This window comes from Leucoraja erinacea, chromosome 32 (assembly GCF_028641065.1).
Source record: "Leucoraja erinacea ecotype New England chromosome 32, Leri_hhj_1, whole genome shotgun sequence".
Classification (NCBI taxonomy): domain Eukaryota; kingdom Metazoa; phylum Chordata; class Chondrichthyes; order Rajiformes; family Rajidae; genus Leucoraja; species Leucoraja erinaceus.
This window is the reverse complement of record NC_073408.1, coordinates 4,433,734-4,451,278: the sequence shown is the minus strand read 5'-3', so window position 1 is coordinate 4,451,278 and position 17,545 is coordinate 4,433,734. Positions and strand designations below refer to the sequence as shown.

The 17,545-nt window shown below is 38.5% G+C and overlaps 2 protein-coding genes across 3 annotated transcripts in view; both read left to right on the top strand.

The window, feature by feature from the left end:
- sik3 (SIK family kinase 3) overlaps window positions 1–16,454 on the top strand; it is a 166,177-nt gene extending 149,723 nt beyond the window's left edge. For both annotated transcript variants that reach the window (XM_055660593.1, XM_055660592.1), the window contains 10 exons: window positions 1,809–1,971; window positions 2,661–2,786; window positions 3,149–3,249; window positions 4,241–4,356; window positions 5,051–5,414; window positions 7,170–8,068; window positions 10,361–10,506; window positions 11,350–11,476; window positions 13,182–13,380; window positions 14,874–16,454. In XM_055660593.1, the coding sequence (XP_055516568.1) occupies window positions 1,809–1,971; window positions 2,661–2,786; window positions 3,149–3,249; window positions 4,241–4,356; window positions 5,051–5,414; window positions 7,170–8,068; window positions 10,361–10,506; window positions 11,350–11,476; window positions 13,182–13,369 (2,230 nt within the window). In that variant the 3' untranslated portion in view covers window positions 13,370–13,380; window positions 14,874–16,454. The remainder of the gene's footprint in view (window positions 1–1,808; window positions 1,972–2,660; window positions 2,787–3,148; window positions 3,250–4,240; window positions 4,357–5,050; window positions 5,415–7,169; window positions 8,069–10,360; window positions 10,507–11,349; window positions 11,477–13,181; window positions 13,381–14,873) is intronic.
- Window positions 1–17,545, top strand: part of LOC129712294 (apolipoprotein A-I-like) — a 161,017-nt gene that overhangs the window by 89,248 nt on the left and 54,224 nt on the right. The window lies entirely within an intron of this gene.

Below are 17,545 nucleotides of genomic sequence, written 5' to 3'. Positions count from 1 at the left end.
TAATAAAGTAGTTTTATTCAGTTTACCTTCAAATAATGCAAAAGTCCTTCTGAATTTAGATGTGATTTGAGAGCAATATATCTAAAACAAATCTACAGGAACTAAAACTCATTAAATTATCATTTAATATCAGCATTTTTCATAACACATTAGCAATTTATGTTAAATATTCTCCCAACATTAAAAATATTACAATGGAGCACAGAGCATAGAAGAATACTTAATAATCTACTGTTTTTTTTTACTATTAAGTCAGAGCTCTGAATCCCTTAATTTCAAAAATAGTGTCACATCAAGGCAACTCCTATAATAATTAGATATATTTTGCGGCCATGTGAGAGAACAAGACATTGAATCGTACAGCAAGGGTACAGGTCCTTTGGCCCATGATGTCTGTGTTCAACATGATGCCAAATTAAACTAATCCCTGCTGTCTGCACTTGCTCCACATCCCTCCGTTCCCTTCATATTCATGTGCCTATCTAAAAGACTCTTGAATGCCACTATCATATCTGCTTCCAGCACCACTCACAGTAGTGTGTTCTAGGCACCTGTCAATCTCTGTATAAAAAAAACTTGCCCTGCACATTTTTTTTCAATCTGTACATCTCCTGTCTAACCCTAAACATATGCCCCACCCCCCCTAGCATTTGACATTTCCATCCTGGGAAAAAAAGATTCTGACTGTCTGCCCTATCTACAATACAATACAATATTTATTGTCATTTGAGCCTCAGTGAGGCTCAAACGAAATTCCGTTTCCACAGCCATACAAACAAAGACAATTTCCTATAGACATACACACAATTTGATTCACACAAACATCCATCACAGTGAACCCACTGTGATGGAAGGCAAAGTCTATCTGTGCCTCTTGTAATTTTACAAAGTTTTAACCAGCTTACCAACATTTTTGTCCAAATCCTTTATATATACCACAAATAACGAAGGTTTAGCACTGATCTCTGTAGAGCACTACAAGTCAAGGACATCCAGACCCTTCCGACATTACACTGTCTTCTATGGTGTAAGCCAGTTCGGAATCTAAACCACCAAGTCACAAGGGATTCCATACATCTTAATCTTCTGCATCAAAATACCATGTGGGACCTAGTAACTTACCTTAATAAAGTCCATGCAGACAACATCGATTGCCCTACCCTCATCAACCACCTTTCTCACTTCTGAAAAATCAAGTGACTTAACCTGTACCTAACTATACTCACTGTCCATAATTAGTCAATTCTCTTCCATACACTAGGAAATCTTGTCCCTCAGTCTTTTCTAATAGCTCCCCCTACAATGATGTGAAATTCACCAGCCTATAATTTATTGAATTATGCCTATTTCCCTTCTTAAAAGTAGAGTGAGAGAATGTTTAAGCTATGGACATCATCTTCAATTGTAGAGTGCGTAAACTAGAATTTACATTATTTGTAATTCTGATTCATCTTTAATGCTGGTGCAAGTATACAAGGATGAAATAATTGCTCTTTGAGGGGGTGCCATGCCTAACATCAAATACTAAGGTGCTGTTGGTACAGGTGCAGCTGGAATTCAATTTTTACCCAAATTGTTCTTTTGGCAATCTAATGGGGGTATGATGACTAAATTTATATTTACATAAAACAACCAATCAAAGCAATTTCTTACGGTAGAAAATAAATAGAACATTTTAGTGCGTTATGGGTAAATTCACCAATTAGCTTGCAGTGAGGCTGGGAAGTAGAAATATTTATTGTAGGACCATAGAGGATTGGCAAATTTACCCACTATGATATATTTTCTCTATTTTGTCTGTTTTGCAGTGTTTGCTACAAAGACCCCAACACCCTGCACCTTCCAACAGAAAGATTCTCTCCAGTTCGCCGTTTCTCAGATGGCGCTGCTACCATACAGGCGTTCAAGGCTCAACTGGAGAAAATGGAGAAAAGCACAAATACAAACAGTAGTATAAAGCAGCTGCAGCAGGTAGGCATTTTCAACAGCACTGGATTTTTTAAATAAGTTACAACATGGTGAGAGCAGCATTTATTGCCCATCATTTATTTCCCTTTGAGAAATTGATGCACAGCTGGTTTCCTGAACCACTACATGACGATCCACTAATAGCAAATATAGAAGCTAGACCTAAACTACAATTAGGGAATTTAAAAAACTCTTCCTTCCTTCGTGTGGCGTGCACAGCCTAAAGTTGTTGGACAACTTGTTCTATTTGATCTTCCGTTTGTGCACGTCGAGTTGATTGCATTAGTCGAAACAGGGTGGACCACGTGAAGGTTGAAAAAACTCTTAATACTGAAGGTCTTTAGTATAGTTTACCCTTGGTCATTAAACAAAACATGTGCACATTGGATTGGAAGTAAACATTTGCCATAAATGTTATGCGATGCAGGTGTTAGATGGTAAGTGTTGCCTTCCAAAACTGAAAATCAGAATGTACAACGTTAACCTGCTCACTGCCAAGTTTGTTTTTCACTATCGGCCCTGACCCAAGTATACTCGGTGGTGACACTGAACAGGTTAGCCTTGTCATACAAATCTAATGATATCTGTATTTTGATCGATAAGATAAATATTTTAATTGATCTTGATTTGATTATTACAGAGTTCAAAATCTTGTCTCCAAGTGACCAATACTAAGCTCTTTTCATGTTTAGGAATGTGAACATTTGCAAAAGATGTATGGGAATGCAATGGATGAAAATATATTTGAGAAGACACAACAACAACACATACTTTACCAACAAGAACAGCAACAACAAATCCGACACCAGCAGATTCAGGTAGATGGTGATTTAAAATGTTCCTTGTGCTGTGAGTACTATTGAACTGGATGATTTACAATTCAGAATATCAGGCTTTAAAGAGACTACACCTGTAAACTTTGAATATTACGTCTTGTTGAATGATAGCAACAGTTTGTGAGAATAGGAAGATTTATGATGCATGGATATTTTGTGAGGTTCAGTGGAAGAAAATATGTCCCAGTCTCTTCAAAAGCCTTTTTTTAGTCTTCCAGGCATGTCAGAGGCAGGATATTTGGGTTACCAAAAATTAAATTGAGACTATTTTAGTCCCAGATAGGAATTACTACATTGGACTCCTGTTTAATTTTCTATTGCTGTTAATTTATTTTCCCCGACAGGAATGTATTCGGCCCGCTCAGCCTTCACCTCCATTGTCAACAGCATCGTTGGTACAACATGTGGAAAACCAGCCAGCATTAATCACTCACCAGCTCCAAAGGTGAGCACTCCAAGCATTTCTTAGTGGCTTGATCACATATATAATAGTCCTCTTTTTAAAAAAAATCATGTATCTATTGTATGTTAATCATTTTATTAATATTGTGTTTTTAATTGACTGTCACCTGTGATTCTTTTGATTAATTCAAGTCTCATACCAGCTTCTCAGTATGTGGCTGATTGATGAGATATCAGGCCTCAGTTTGTCCAAGTGAACATTAAAGGTTCAATGTGCAAAGAAGGTCATGCAGTTCTCCCAGTATCCAGGACATTTCTTTGAAAATAATGTTAACAAATCATTGCTCACAGAGGGATAATGATTTTTTATAATATTATAGTGTGTGAATGATTTAAAATATTTTGATGAAGAATAAACTGCCATGTAAGTTGGAATGGTTGAGCTTACATGTTAAATGACTTACGGAACAATGCATCAATAAGGCAGTATGTGGTTTGGTTTTTTTACACAAGAAAAAATGGCACCTGTTATTAATCATGGAATTAGTTTGAAAGTACCAAATTTAGAATATGCTGTAACATTCTAAAACAGATTTTAAAGATGTGCCAAGTTTAATTAATTGTCTTAATAAATATACTTTTTAAGTACATCTTAAAAATCTGTACTGTACACTGACAAGACAATTAATTAAATTGAATCATCTTAAACTATTAATTGGAATATAGTCAATGCTCTCAGAAATATAACATCTGAAGGATTTGTGAAAGTATGTTTATAAGCTTACTTCCAACAACACCGAGCACTATCTGACAAAACCAGATCTAAAATCTATTATATGAAGCATGAGCCATCAGCTAAATATATTGCATGGGTTCATTAAATCCCGTTTATTTTGGGTGTGATATGTTTTTATTAATTGGGCGTCTCCACAGTTGAGGTAAAGCAGCATTTAAGAATTATGTGAGACGGTTGATGAACTGAAACTACCTGTGTCTATCTCTGAGCTTTATATTTTTTAAATTACTCTTGGCAGGTTACAAATTCAGCATGAACAGTCAAGCCCCCCTCCGAACCATCCCAACAACCATCTCTTTAACAAGTCTAATAACAGTCCTCCACCATGCACCACAGCCATCATGCAGTCCAGCAGTAAGTATGAGCCAATGTCAATTTTAGAGACTAGGTTCGCTAGACTAAACATCTCTCTGTACTGTATTTTTAATTTGATTGATAGATTTTTTGCCCTCAACCATTTCAGTGAAATTGAGGCGATTCCAAGATTTTGGGAACTGTTCACTCTTAATAGTATACTCGGACTTCTATACTTCTGGACACCATTGATTGACCATCTGCTTGATTGATTAATGGGAGATAAATCTGTCATTGGCGAACCAAGATCATACCTGGACTAGGTATTGATTAGACCAGGGGTGGGGAACCTTTTCATGTTGGAATGCCGCGTTAAGTTAGCTGTAATCTAATAAGGCCGCATCCAAGAAACTTCAATTAGATATACTTCACAATGTACATTATTTTGTTAAAATAGCCCTCATGACTTACTAATATTTTAATTGTGGCCGTCAGTCGGGGAGGATTATTTTGTTGAATCTTCTTTTACTCTTTGGTATTTTAAATAGGATCATTTTAAGATTAAAATAAAAATAATAAAAGATGAACAAAAACATATTAATAAAAATAAAAGGATTTGTTTTACAAAATTTGGATTCATTCAAAATGTCGCACTTAATGGCCTAGATGGTTGCTGGTTCCCCACTCCTGGATTAGACCATCGCTTGTACAGTGTAAGAGTTCACTGTCTGAAATGCTTGTTTCAATTTCTTAGGTTGTGCTGCCTCTCCATCCCAGTTTCAAGGCATACCATCCCAACATGCTCTGTATCAACAGCCCAGTAATAGCCCCCCTCCCCCAAACCTTAATCTTCCTCGAATGAATTTACAGCCTGGATTGCCACAACAGCCGCAAACACAGCCAGTTACAATTCAAGTCCAGGAACCATCTGAAATACACAGTAACAACTTGCTACAAGGCGCTGGGCAGAATATGCACACCACGCATCCCCGCGGAATTATCAGTTCAGGAAATCAGATGCCCCTTCAACAGAGAGGGATGCACATGCCATCTCTTGGGCTTGGACAACACAGGGCCTTGGCAAAGCAACTGAGTGCGGACAGTGCAGAGGTAAACAGGTAAGAGTATATTTGAATCTGTTTGCCAAGTTTTAATCCTCTAGCTGGTTTGAATTTAAAATTAGTAAGGAATGTATGACCCTCCATAGTTATACAGGCAGATTCTGCTGGCAGTTAGAACTATCTCTGTATCACAGATTTAATATGATCAGTTTAATATTTTTAATTAACCTTTTATTTGCACTTTTTGATTTTATTCTTAATTCACGTTTTAATATGATTAATAATTGTCCTCAAATGGAAATCACCACATGACATGTGGAAGTTGATGTTTAAAAATTGTTTTCATTATTATTTCCCCACCGAGATTTATAAATTAAATTATATTTAGCGTGAAATTATGATAAATAATGGATGACATAATGCTTCTGGGTATTTGAAAACAAGTGCACAGAAGAAGAAAAATCTGTCAACAATTTTGTGCCATGTGGTTTATCTTGCTTATGATTTTCATGATTTGTAAATTACAACAAAATAAACTTTTAACCTTAAAACAAATCAGAGAAGAAACTGCTTCAACAGCAACAAATTTATACAACACTAGTAAAATGGTATAATAAGGTGCTTCATGCAAGTGTCTGAACAAGCTTGTACAAGCTTCATATAAATTTAACTGAATCATAAAATAAATTTCAAGACTGGTAATCATAGAGATCGGTTTTAAGAATTACTCAACAGGAGGAAAGTAGTGTTGGATTGAGTTATTCCTGCTACTTTGGGCCTTAACAGCTGAAGGAATTGACATGAGAGCCAGAGTGATTAATATTAAGAGGCCAGAACTGTAGCAGGGAATTGCACAGATAGTGACAGGTAAGGTCTTGGAAGGTTGGTTTAGTTTAGTAGGTTGCTAAAATTCTTAAACTCAACCCCAAACTGTTTAAAACTCTCTTCTTTCTGATACAACAGGAAAAAACACACAACTATTTTATCCCAAGAGGTGGCATGACCTTTTAATTGTTTTGGTGAAATTGGGAGCCACGCCTTTAATTTCCTTGGCTTCCTAGCAGTTAAAGGGAGGAGCTTTGGAAATAATGTAATTTGCTTTACTATACCACTGTGCCTGGAATAGTTCAGTACTTCCTCATATCCTCCCAAGCTATCTCCTAATATTGGATCAGAATCTTAATTGGCGAACGGATTTCCTCCCTCCTACCATGTTGGTGATGAACTGCTTCCATCGCTGCTTTTACAACTGCTCCCCAAATATACCCAACCACCATCTTGCGACTTTTACTGTAACAGCTGCCAGTTCCTTTCCTGGAGTGCTGCCCAACAAATTGGGCACCAAGCCTGCTAATCAGATTGACTTCCATAGACATGATCAAATTCCATAGGAAAGGTCAAATTTGTCCATGTACGGTTAAAATTGCATGAAATGCAGGGAAACCGGACCTGAATTTCCCAAGCAAAACAATCTCCTTTCCCCTACTTACCAAACAGCTCTGACGTTATAGGTGTTAACAGGTGTGATCACATCATTAAAGTACATTATTCGTCTGTCTTTGAGCCTTTTCAAATGTCTGACAAGTATGAAAGTTCACTGATTATATTCAAAGCAAGAACACAGCTCATGGTTTCAAATTCCACCTGTACAGATCTGGAGTTGAATTCTATAAATATGATAACTTTTGTGTCCAGATCGTGATTTAAAAACCCAATGCTCAATAATGTCCACCCTGGATTGGCTTAAAATGTGACTGTTTATTTGATTCGTAATGGTCAACGTTTTTAACACTGATTTCTGTTTGTTTGCAGTCGACCTATTAGTCGATTTTCTCCTTTGAGCTACGATCAGACGCATTTGCACCCTCACCTTTTCCCGGAGCAGTTCCGATTTTTAACTAACAACTTCAACCCTGCAACAGCAATGTTTTCCCAAGGCATGAAAATTGCACAGATGGACTCGCTTTCAAACTATAACCAGAACATAGCTGGCAAGGCCGCCATGCAGCATGAACATCAGCAACAAGATTTCACAGCTTCATCACTACATCAGGCATTGCTTTCTCCAACGCCATCTGACTACACAAGACACCAGCACGTTTCACAGCAGTATGGCCATATGATTCAGGGACTGCTATCACCCAGGCACTCTTTGACAGGCCAACAGGACCTGCGCTTACCTCCTGCTGAAATGTCACGTTTATTAAAACGTCACCAGCGGCAGCAACAACAACAACAGCATGAATATGATTTGCTGAGGCACATGAACCAAGGAGTGGGGGATGCTGGAAATATGACTGCCAACTTATGTGGGCAGCAGCAGACGTTATCAGAGCGACAAACATTAACTATGCCTTATCAGAATACAGAAACGTATCATCAGCATCACTTGGTCAGAGGCCAAGATCATATTCCACAACCCCCATCCCAAGGCCACAGTTTTGTACATCACCCGCCACTGATGCATTCAGAGAGCATGGAGGAGGACTGTGTGAGTGAGGGGAACAGGGAAGGGTATCAGGACAATACAGACTCAACTGACACGTCCACCAAATGCTGCCAAGAGAATACAGTGCTGCTCAATGCCATTAGGTGTGGCGCTGCAGAGACACTACTAGCAAATGTGAATCATGTGCACAAAATGGGTGTTTCACAGCCTTATAGTCATCAGGCAGCCCCTGGCTTTGCCGGAAACAAAGCACCAAGCAGAGGTAAGCTTTGAGAAGTAACATTTATCACTAGTTGGCGTGACTTCCTACAGAACACTTGATTTTTACCGAAGGAAAACTTTCTTGGTTCAGCATCTTAAATGATGATATACATGCCGGTCTAGCATAAACAATTGTGGTCCAGAATAACAATCTCTCATTTAACTATTTAAAACTGTAACAATTGGGTGGCATTTAATAGTTTTGTTGTTTATTGATGAAGCCTGACGTGATTTTACATTTGTGAAAAAAGGTTTGTCTTTTTACCTAAAATTCTAACATCTGCAGTCCCATGTGGCTTTGTGATTTTACATTAAGCAAATTATTTTTTATTTCTGAATTCCAAAATCCAATACTGGAATGATTTCATTGTGGAGTGGGACTGGTGCTTGACGCGTTGCACGCTGTTTGTACTGAATATTACATTAACAAGTAGCAGTTTTTTGGATAAGATATGACAATATATTAAGTTTACAGTTTTACTAAATGGTGGGGAGAATTTCGGTGTAAGGTTGCAAAGGATCAGAGATCAGATAAAATGAGATGTGGAATGACAGCAAATTTGTATTATTAAGAGCCCTGTTCCACGGTACGAGTTCATTCCAAGAGCTCTCCCGAGTTTAAAAAAAAATCAAACTCGTGGTAAGCACGGAGAATGAACGTAGCGGGTACGTCGGAGCTCGGGGACGTTTCTTAGCGGCTCGTAACGCTAACGGCAGGTACTCGGGAAGACTCGCTAAAGGCAGGTAAGCACGGGAAGACTCGGGAAGATTTTTCAACATGTTGAAAAATGTCCACGGGAGCCCCGAGTATCGACGAGTGGCCATTACCGTAAATCTCCGAGTTCGACTCGGGGCAAACTCGGAAGAGCTCTTGGAATTAACTCATACAGTGGGACAGGGCTTTAAAAAACATTTAAATTCCATGAACATAGACACAACAAGCTGGAGTAACTCAGCGGGACATGCAGCATCTCTGGAGCGAAGAAATGGGTGACATTTCGGAAATCCCTTACTCCAATGCTTGGTTATGGCTTGAAAAGCCACGTTAAAGTAGTGGTGTGTGGGGCAACCGCACCACTGTTGTGGATATGTGATGTGGACGTCCCTGTGATAAAGACTGAGAGGGGCGGATGGTGGGAGCAAAGGCTTCAACGGTTAGGAAAGCAGAAATAAATAGGGAAGTAAATAGAATATTTTGGCAAGAACTGTTTCAGAGGAGAGCTGAAATAGATTAACAACTCTTTGTCTAATTTTCTGTCCCTGTGCGGTAATTCTTCTGTTGCATCTCCTGTTGATCTATTGTGCTAATAGGCAAATTCTAGCGAGTCCAGGTTCCTGCTGAGGTAGACGTTGATATGCGCCATAATCTCAAATCATCTCATCACCATGGACGTTCATACCACCAGTTGGCAGCCATCGAAACCTGTCGCCTTACACTATCTTGGACACCGGCATTATCAATGACATTTTAAAGTAGGTGGGAGCCTCGGGAGGTTGAAGATGTGCACAAAAACTCCAGATTCATATATGGGCTCCAGGGTTTCTGTAATTTCATCGCTTTGTTCCTTCTGGACCATTACAGCAAAACTTGGACCGAGTCAGCCATTGGATGCTGTTATGTGACAAAAAACACTGATGGAGAAGAGAAGGTGGATAGAGAAAATGCTATAAAATCCTGAACAGTACCATGATAACTAACAATCATTGCAGTTTGGTTCGAGTCGTCTACAGTTTACCAACACCAACTTAAGTGCATCCTGTACCTATGATTGAGTGTTTCAGAGGATGTATTTGCTGGCTGCTGTGCAACTGCAGATATCTTCTTGATACCAACTGCAACTTTGTCACATTGAACTCAGGAGGTATACATTCTAGTTATGCCCTGATGTCCATTTTGCAATGGACATCAGGGCATGGAAACTCGCTTTCCGGGCCAGAGTTAATGTATTTTTAAAAACCAGCATTTAATAGCATTTCAAACTGTGTCTGCAGTAAAATATACGAAAGAACATTATTAGCCCAAGATAGGCTTGTTTGTATCAGATTTAGTATTAAGAATGGCAAAATGAGATTTAAAATGTTTCTCCATATTATCTATTCCTATGGGACAAACTACCTCGGCAGGCATCTTCTGCTGTGTGGGAACACAGTTTGTACCTGTATTTCCAACTTAGAACTGTTCAGTTACAAACAGTGCTCAGAAAGGGAACCCTATTGTAACCTGAGGAGAATCATTAAAATATAACAGATGATGTGCTAGCACTGAAACTAAAAGAACTCCTGCTTATTCCAGAATCCATGACAGGGGATCGAATGGATGGAAGGGCTCCTATGCAGCCGATGGAAGTAAATGATCACAATGGAGTTGATTACACGAAAAGACAGTCAACAAGAACCCTCCAAAGGCATCACACCATTCAGACCAGTGAAGATGCTTATGTATGTGTAAATATTTAATTCTGGTCCAATGTTAACCATTAAATGGACAATTATTTGCCAGATTTATAATGTAATAGAGAAGTTCTGAACAAAATGATGTACATTTTTCAATATTAAATTCTTTTGTTTAATGTATTTCACATAAAATAAAATCAGAAACAATGGTACTTTTTTAATTGTCCCAGTAGTAAACAACCAGTGACTTATATGACAAGGAATCACCAAATGATTAAATATACTTGAGTTTTTACTGTGGTCCTCAAAACATTAACTAAATCTTCCTCTAAAACTCTTAAACCTGTGCACTCCATTGGGATGTTGTTTAAATAATAGTGGTTCAAAACTGCTGGACGTAACGACTTTCATTTGGAACATTGAAGATTTATGTGATGTCACCAACATTCCCAGATTCTTTTTAAATGCGAAAATCTTTATAATTTTTAAAGTGTAATGGGCAGCAGTGGTACAGCTGATAGAGCTGCTGGATCACTGTGCCAGTGAGCCGGGTTTGATCCGGACTCAGGTACTGTCTCCCTATGAATGTGCGGGATTTCTCCGGTAGCTTGGGTTCCCCCACATCCTAATGATGTGTGGGTTAGTAGGTTAATTGGCCTCTTTAAATTGCTCCTAGTGTGTAGGGAGTGGATGAGAAAGTGGGATAACACAAAGCTATTGTGAACAGGTGATCGATGGTCAGCATGGACTCAGTGGGTCGAAGGCCATGTTTCCATGCTGTGTCTCTAAACTAAACTAAATTACTGATTATGCTATTGATTCATTAATTTTACAGTTCCATTCTATATCTATTGCCAGAGTTAATTTTGCTTATCATTCATCTTGAAGGACCAGGCAGAGCTGTCGGGGATGAGTTTATTAGCTGGAAAGGTGCTTAGCTCTGCTCGTATGTCAGATGTTCTTAGCCAATCATCACTCACGGGGAGCCAACAGCTGCAGAACAGAGAGAGTGAAGGTGAGAACTTCTGCAATGTGCTAAACAGTGATTTTTAAATACGTTATATTTTAAAATGCACATCTACATTTAAATGCATTTCGTTGTCTCTGTACTGTACACTGACAATGACAATTAAATTGAATCTGAATCTGAATCTGAAGCCGGATCAACCTGTTTTTTTTGTTTTGAAATTGTATGTGTGTTAATAATTACTTTAAATATTGTTAATCTAATGGAATAAGGAAGATACAGTTATGTGCACTCTGATTTTAGTAAAGACAGAAGTTATATGCGATGGCTTGAGTTGTATACCACGTGGTGTACAATCTATATTCACTGCGTAGGAAGGAACTGCAGATGCTGGTTTATACTGAAGATAGACACAAAATGCTGGAGTAACTCAGCTGCCTGACCCACTGAGTTACCCAGCATTTTGTGTTAATCTATATTCACTGTTCATCACTCTGTTTGAGAGACTGATTTGGGGTGACAAACTCCATTCTTATGATTAATCCTTTTCTTCAACTACAAAAAAGGATTGGGTGTCAATTCAGTCCCCACAATCAATGTTATTTAATTTATTAGCTGGGTGATTATGATTTATATGAATGAAATAATTTAGCTTAAAATTGGATATAATCAAAGTGAAATTTCAATTTTATTTTTTTGTGATTTTTTTTAAATGCATAGTATCCTGAATTTAAATCACATTAGTACCATGCTCAGTTATCAAAGCAGTTGTGTGGGACTTTTATGAGTGGAATATTTCTTCCCCTTTAGTGATGTTCACATGTGAAGAGTCCTATGTAGAATGAAGACAAAGTGAGTGCAATGGCCAAGAATTTTAGATTTTGTCCGAAATATTGCGAGGAGATGCCTCTCTGTACGAAAAGAGATATAATCAGAAGGCAAGGTGTGGGTGAGCCATACTACTTGCCGTGTGGGAGTTACTTCATCACTGTTATTGGCTGGTGATGGACATTCTCTGCATGATAGCTGTCAGCAACAGTGGCACAGCGGTACAGTTGCTGCCTCACAGCCCTAGAGACCAGGGTCAGATCCTGACTTCGGGTGCTGTCTGTGTGGAGTTTGCATGTCCGCCCGTGACCGCATGGGTTTCCATTGGGTAATCCAGTTTCCTCCCATATCCTAAAGACGTGCAGGTTTGTAGGTTAATTGGTCTCTGTAAAATGCAGGGAGTGGATGAGAAAGTGGGGTAACATAGAACATAGAAGTGGGGTAAACAGCTGATCCATGGTCGGTGTGGACTTGGTGGTCCAAGGGGCCTATTTCCATGCTGTATCTCTAAACTAAACTAAACACTGACATGAAACAAAGTAATAAGCCTCCCTTTGTCCCAAAATGGCAGTTGAAAGTCAAAGTAGATAATTCCCCTCTCATCCTAAACCCATGTTATCTAGTTTAGATTCTCCTACCCTGGGGAAGAGACTTCAGCTCTTCATCTTATCTATGCCCTTCATGATTTTATAAACCTTCATAAGGTCATCCCTCAGTCTCCTATGTTTCAGGGGAAAAGTTCACTATCCAACCTTTCATTATAACTCAAGACCCAGTAACATCCGTGTAAACTTTTTTGCACTCTTTCCAGTTTAATGTCATCCTTCCTATAGCAGGGCAACCAGCTAATTACTGTGAACTTTATACACCCATGAAGATTTGGACTTAAATAACATTCTCTTTTATTCTTATTTGCTTTTCGTAGAGCATGATGGATGTTCGCAGAGTTCTGCTGATCTAAATCCAGGGGAGGGCTCACATTCAAACAGTTCTTGCTACCCGGCCAAATGCATCACTGACATCCTCAAAGAACTGAATCCACCATTTGACAACAAACTGCGTCCCTACAAACATCCTGATTTGGGCTTTGGAATGGAGCAAGCAGGAGTGTAGCGGATAGAGTGGTGAGCTGCAATGTTATTCTGAAGATTTTATGTGTGTAAGGAGTTTGGGGGGGGGGGGGCATTGTGTCATTAATTTAAAAAAAGCAGAAATGGTAGAAATACTCAGCAAGCCAGGCCTCACCAGAGAAGAGTTAATACTTCAAGACCATTCATCAACATTGTCATATTTTGAAATTCTGCCTTTTGTTGAAGTAATAAAAAGTGTTTTTTTTTTTTTAAAATATTGGCACCTTAGTTGTCTGATAACAACTGGGAAGAAACTGTCCCTGAATCTAGAGGTATGCATTTGCAACTCTTGCCTGATTGGAGTGGGCAGGGGGTGAGATTGGACCCTGATTATGCTAGTGGCCTTGCCAAGGCAGCGTGAAGTGTAGATGGAGACCATGGTTTGCACGATGGTCTGGGCTACATCCACGATGCTCTGCAATTTCTTGCAGTCTTGGATGCAGCTGTTCCCAAGCCATAAGGACATCTGTAGATGTTAGTGAGGGTTGTGAGGAACATGTCGAACATCCTAAACCTTTTAAGAAAGATGGTGTTCTTTCTTTGCCATTGCAGTGATGTGGCTGGTCCAGGGCAAATTGCTGGTGATATATACTCATAAGAACTTGAAGCTTTTGACCATCTCTACTTTGGTGCCATCAATGGATACTGAGGTGTAGGAAAGAACTGCAGATGCTGGTTTAAATCGAAAGTAGACACAAAATGCTGGAGTAACTCAGCGTGTCAGGCAGCGTCTCTCGAGAGAAGGAATCGGCGACATTTCGGGTCGAGACCCTTCTTCAGACTGATGTCAGGGGAGTGGGCGGGACAAAGATAGAATCTAGTTGGGGACAGTAAGACTGGTGGGAGTGGGAGGGGATGGAGAGAGAGGGAAAGCAAGGGCTATTTGAAGTTCGACTGGATATTGGCGAAAGTGTCCTGTTTCACTTTTTGAAGTCAGTCGCAATCTCCTTTGTGGTGCTGACATTGAGGGAGGTATTGGTGTTTTGGCACCAAGTTACAATGTTCTCAACCTCCATCCTGTACTCGGTCTCGTCTTTCTTTGATATCCAGCCCCCTACAGTGGTGTTGTCTGCGAACTTGTAGATTGAGTTGGATTGGTAATTGACTGCACAATCATGAGTACATGGGCACTATAGAAGGGGGCTGAGTTCACATCCTCGTGGGGCACCAGTGTTGAAGATGCATATGTGCAGTGTTTATCTGCATATGTTTGCAGACAATCTTCACAGACAAAGTCAAGTTTAATCTTGCCATGTCTACTGCTAGGCACTGTTCCACTGAAGTCCTTTTCTGATTATTATTTTCCTAATACTAACTCAGTGCTGCTTAAATTAAGACTCTTGGCAACTTTACACTGATGGGAATTAAAATTGGTTGTTTGTAGCTGTATTGGATTCAGCTCTCAAACAAGTTATAAAGTTTAAAAAAATGCTTTTTCATTCATTCATCACATCAAGCTAATCATATGTATTTTTGTTCTTCTGCAGACGAGTGTGTTCAGCTTTGAGGTGAAAGGTCCATTTTGCCAATAGTATCTATCAGCATCACGCCCAAACTTCATTGTATTTCTTTCCAGCACAATATCGTGACTCGTCCGCTGTCAGTTGAGTGGTTGCGCTACTTGCCACACCTGTCAGTACCAGTCATGTGGAGAAGAGAAGACTGAAGTTTTCAAGATTACAGAAGTGAAAGTGCAAACAGCCGTGGCTCCCAGGCAGTCTGATATGTCAAGCCCTCTCCTGACCTGGACCTGCCGAAATAAAGAAGCCACCAAGCCCTGTGATGTCACTTTATGCAGGGAGAGTAACTGAGTAGTTCAGTATGCGCCCTGACGCCTAACTTACTCTGTGAGCAATAAGACTGCTTGCTGTCCCTCTGGTACTCCTCCATTTTCAATTTTTTTGCCTAACAGTGGTGCAATATGCTTTGTTTTCATGTTTCTTTACCTGTGTTGATCACTGTGCTTTCTTTCTCTTGTTAATATCTGCGTCATTTACCAAAAAAAAGTGTACGGCCATTTCTTTTAAAGCAAGTTAGATTTTATGGTTTTTATTTCCCAGTCAAGTAGAACCTGTTATGTTACTTTAAGATATGAATTAAATGAACTGTGTTAAAAAGGAAATTGTCAAAATAGATGATTTTGTTATATTTGAATTGTAACTTGCACCTTTGTTAAAGTATTTTACCCTTTTTATGGCATTGTAATTGTGACTTGTTTCCTTGTGCCAGGTGAAACTTGTTAATGTTAACCCTTTGAGATATCACAGTGCGTATTATGTTTCTATGTCTTTTTTTTATATATAAGACACCTAGAGCCTGCCAAAAAAAAAAAAAAAGACCAGGTTTTGGGCCACTTTCTGAACTCTAAAAATTTATCAGAAAAAATAAATTTAGATTGAAAGATTTATCTGCTTCCAAAAGCATAAGAAGCAGGACTTTGAAAGGAATTTGCACGAATGGATAGAGAGACTACAGCTAACCCAGTCAAGCAGTGTTGAACTGTGATTTTAGTAATCATGGTTTTTTTTTAAAAACAAAAAATGTAGCTTAGGACAGAAATTTTTTAGACCTAATTGAAAATTAAAATATCAACCATTTATCTGCTTCTAAACTACATATCTGTCCAACTTTTGTCATTTGTAAATTTTTTTTGTTACATTTATTTGATGAAAAAAATGTCAAAAACTTGATATTCAGCTGTTTAACGGGAAGGTACCAAGAAAACACTGAAAGCTTTTATTGTATGTATCTTTTCTTTGTTTACATGACACTGTACTTATGGGAGAGTCAACTGCCAATCCAAGGAAAAAAAATAAGAACAGAAATGCAGTGCCATCTCTCATCTGTAACTCATTTTTAATGTTGCTTTGTATTGTAGTAATCAATACGCAGTATATGTTGAATGTATATTAATATACTTTGCTATTTCTGTTTCGGAAATGTTGAAAGTACTTTTTTCTTGTTTATGTTGGACAAAAGTTTCAGTGATCTAGTACACTGTGGGTCACTTGCAACTAGTAATTTAGTTGAAAAGTGGGATCATGACAAATAAAACCTATGTAATTTGACTTGACAATTGTTATTATTTCGTTAGATTATCATCAACATTGTTTTTTGAGTTTATAATCATATTACACATATAATAATACATTTATGTTATTCTCCTACAAGTGCACTGGGCCAAAATATGTTCTTGGCTTGTTTAATTGGCCTGTTTTGGCAATGGGATACACATTTGATAGTCAATGATAACAGTATGTCCACACATTAAAGTATTTGACTCTGTGTCTGAGATGTTAGTCGTCCAATTTGCAATATGTTATGACCATTTATATTAATCCACAATATTAGATTAAAAATGTGAAACGTATCCAAGCCACAAATGCTTGCGATATCTTGAGCGTTTTGTTGCCATGACATTTTTTTTTAATCGGTATGTATTTAAAAGTTACTGGACCAAGGAAGAGAATACCTTAGAACACTGTAGTCTGAAACACTTGCACAATCGCTTGTAACTTGTTTCCTTTCCCCTCCATTTTAGCTTCTTCATTATTCTTTGAAGTTTCAAGATGGTCTCATTTATTATGCCATTGTCAGATTAGACTGTGCAGATTTAAAATACAATTACTAGGTGTAAGTATCTGCATACAAGGAAACGTCCAGTAAATGTAACAAATATAGTCATCCATATTCCATTAAATATCCCAAACTCTGTTATGGGTTTCAAGTTATTAACCTGCTATTTTGTTCTAGTCTATGTTGGGGTTTCCGTATTCTCTGTGTGATTGCACGGTTTCCTTCAGGTGCTTCAGTTTCCTCCCACACCTCCAGGACGTGTAGATTTGTGGGTTAATTGGCCACTACAAACCATGGGTGAATTAAGGAGGAAAGTTGATGAGAATGTGGGGAGAAGAACATTTGGAGTAAGTATAAATGGGTTCTTGATGGTCAGCAAAGACTTGGTGGCAGAACGGCCTGTTTGCATGCGGTAAGCTTCCAAGACTTCAACCGTGAACCCGAATTTTTTGTGGATGTATAATAATGTTGAATTGGATTTAAACAGTTATTAGAATGAATTATATCAATTGTGAGACATGCAATTGTTTTCCATGTTTAAAGCTTAAATATAATTGGACATATCACGAGGTTCCCCCGTGGT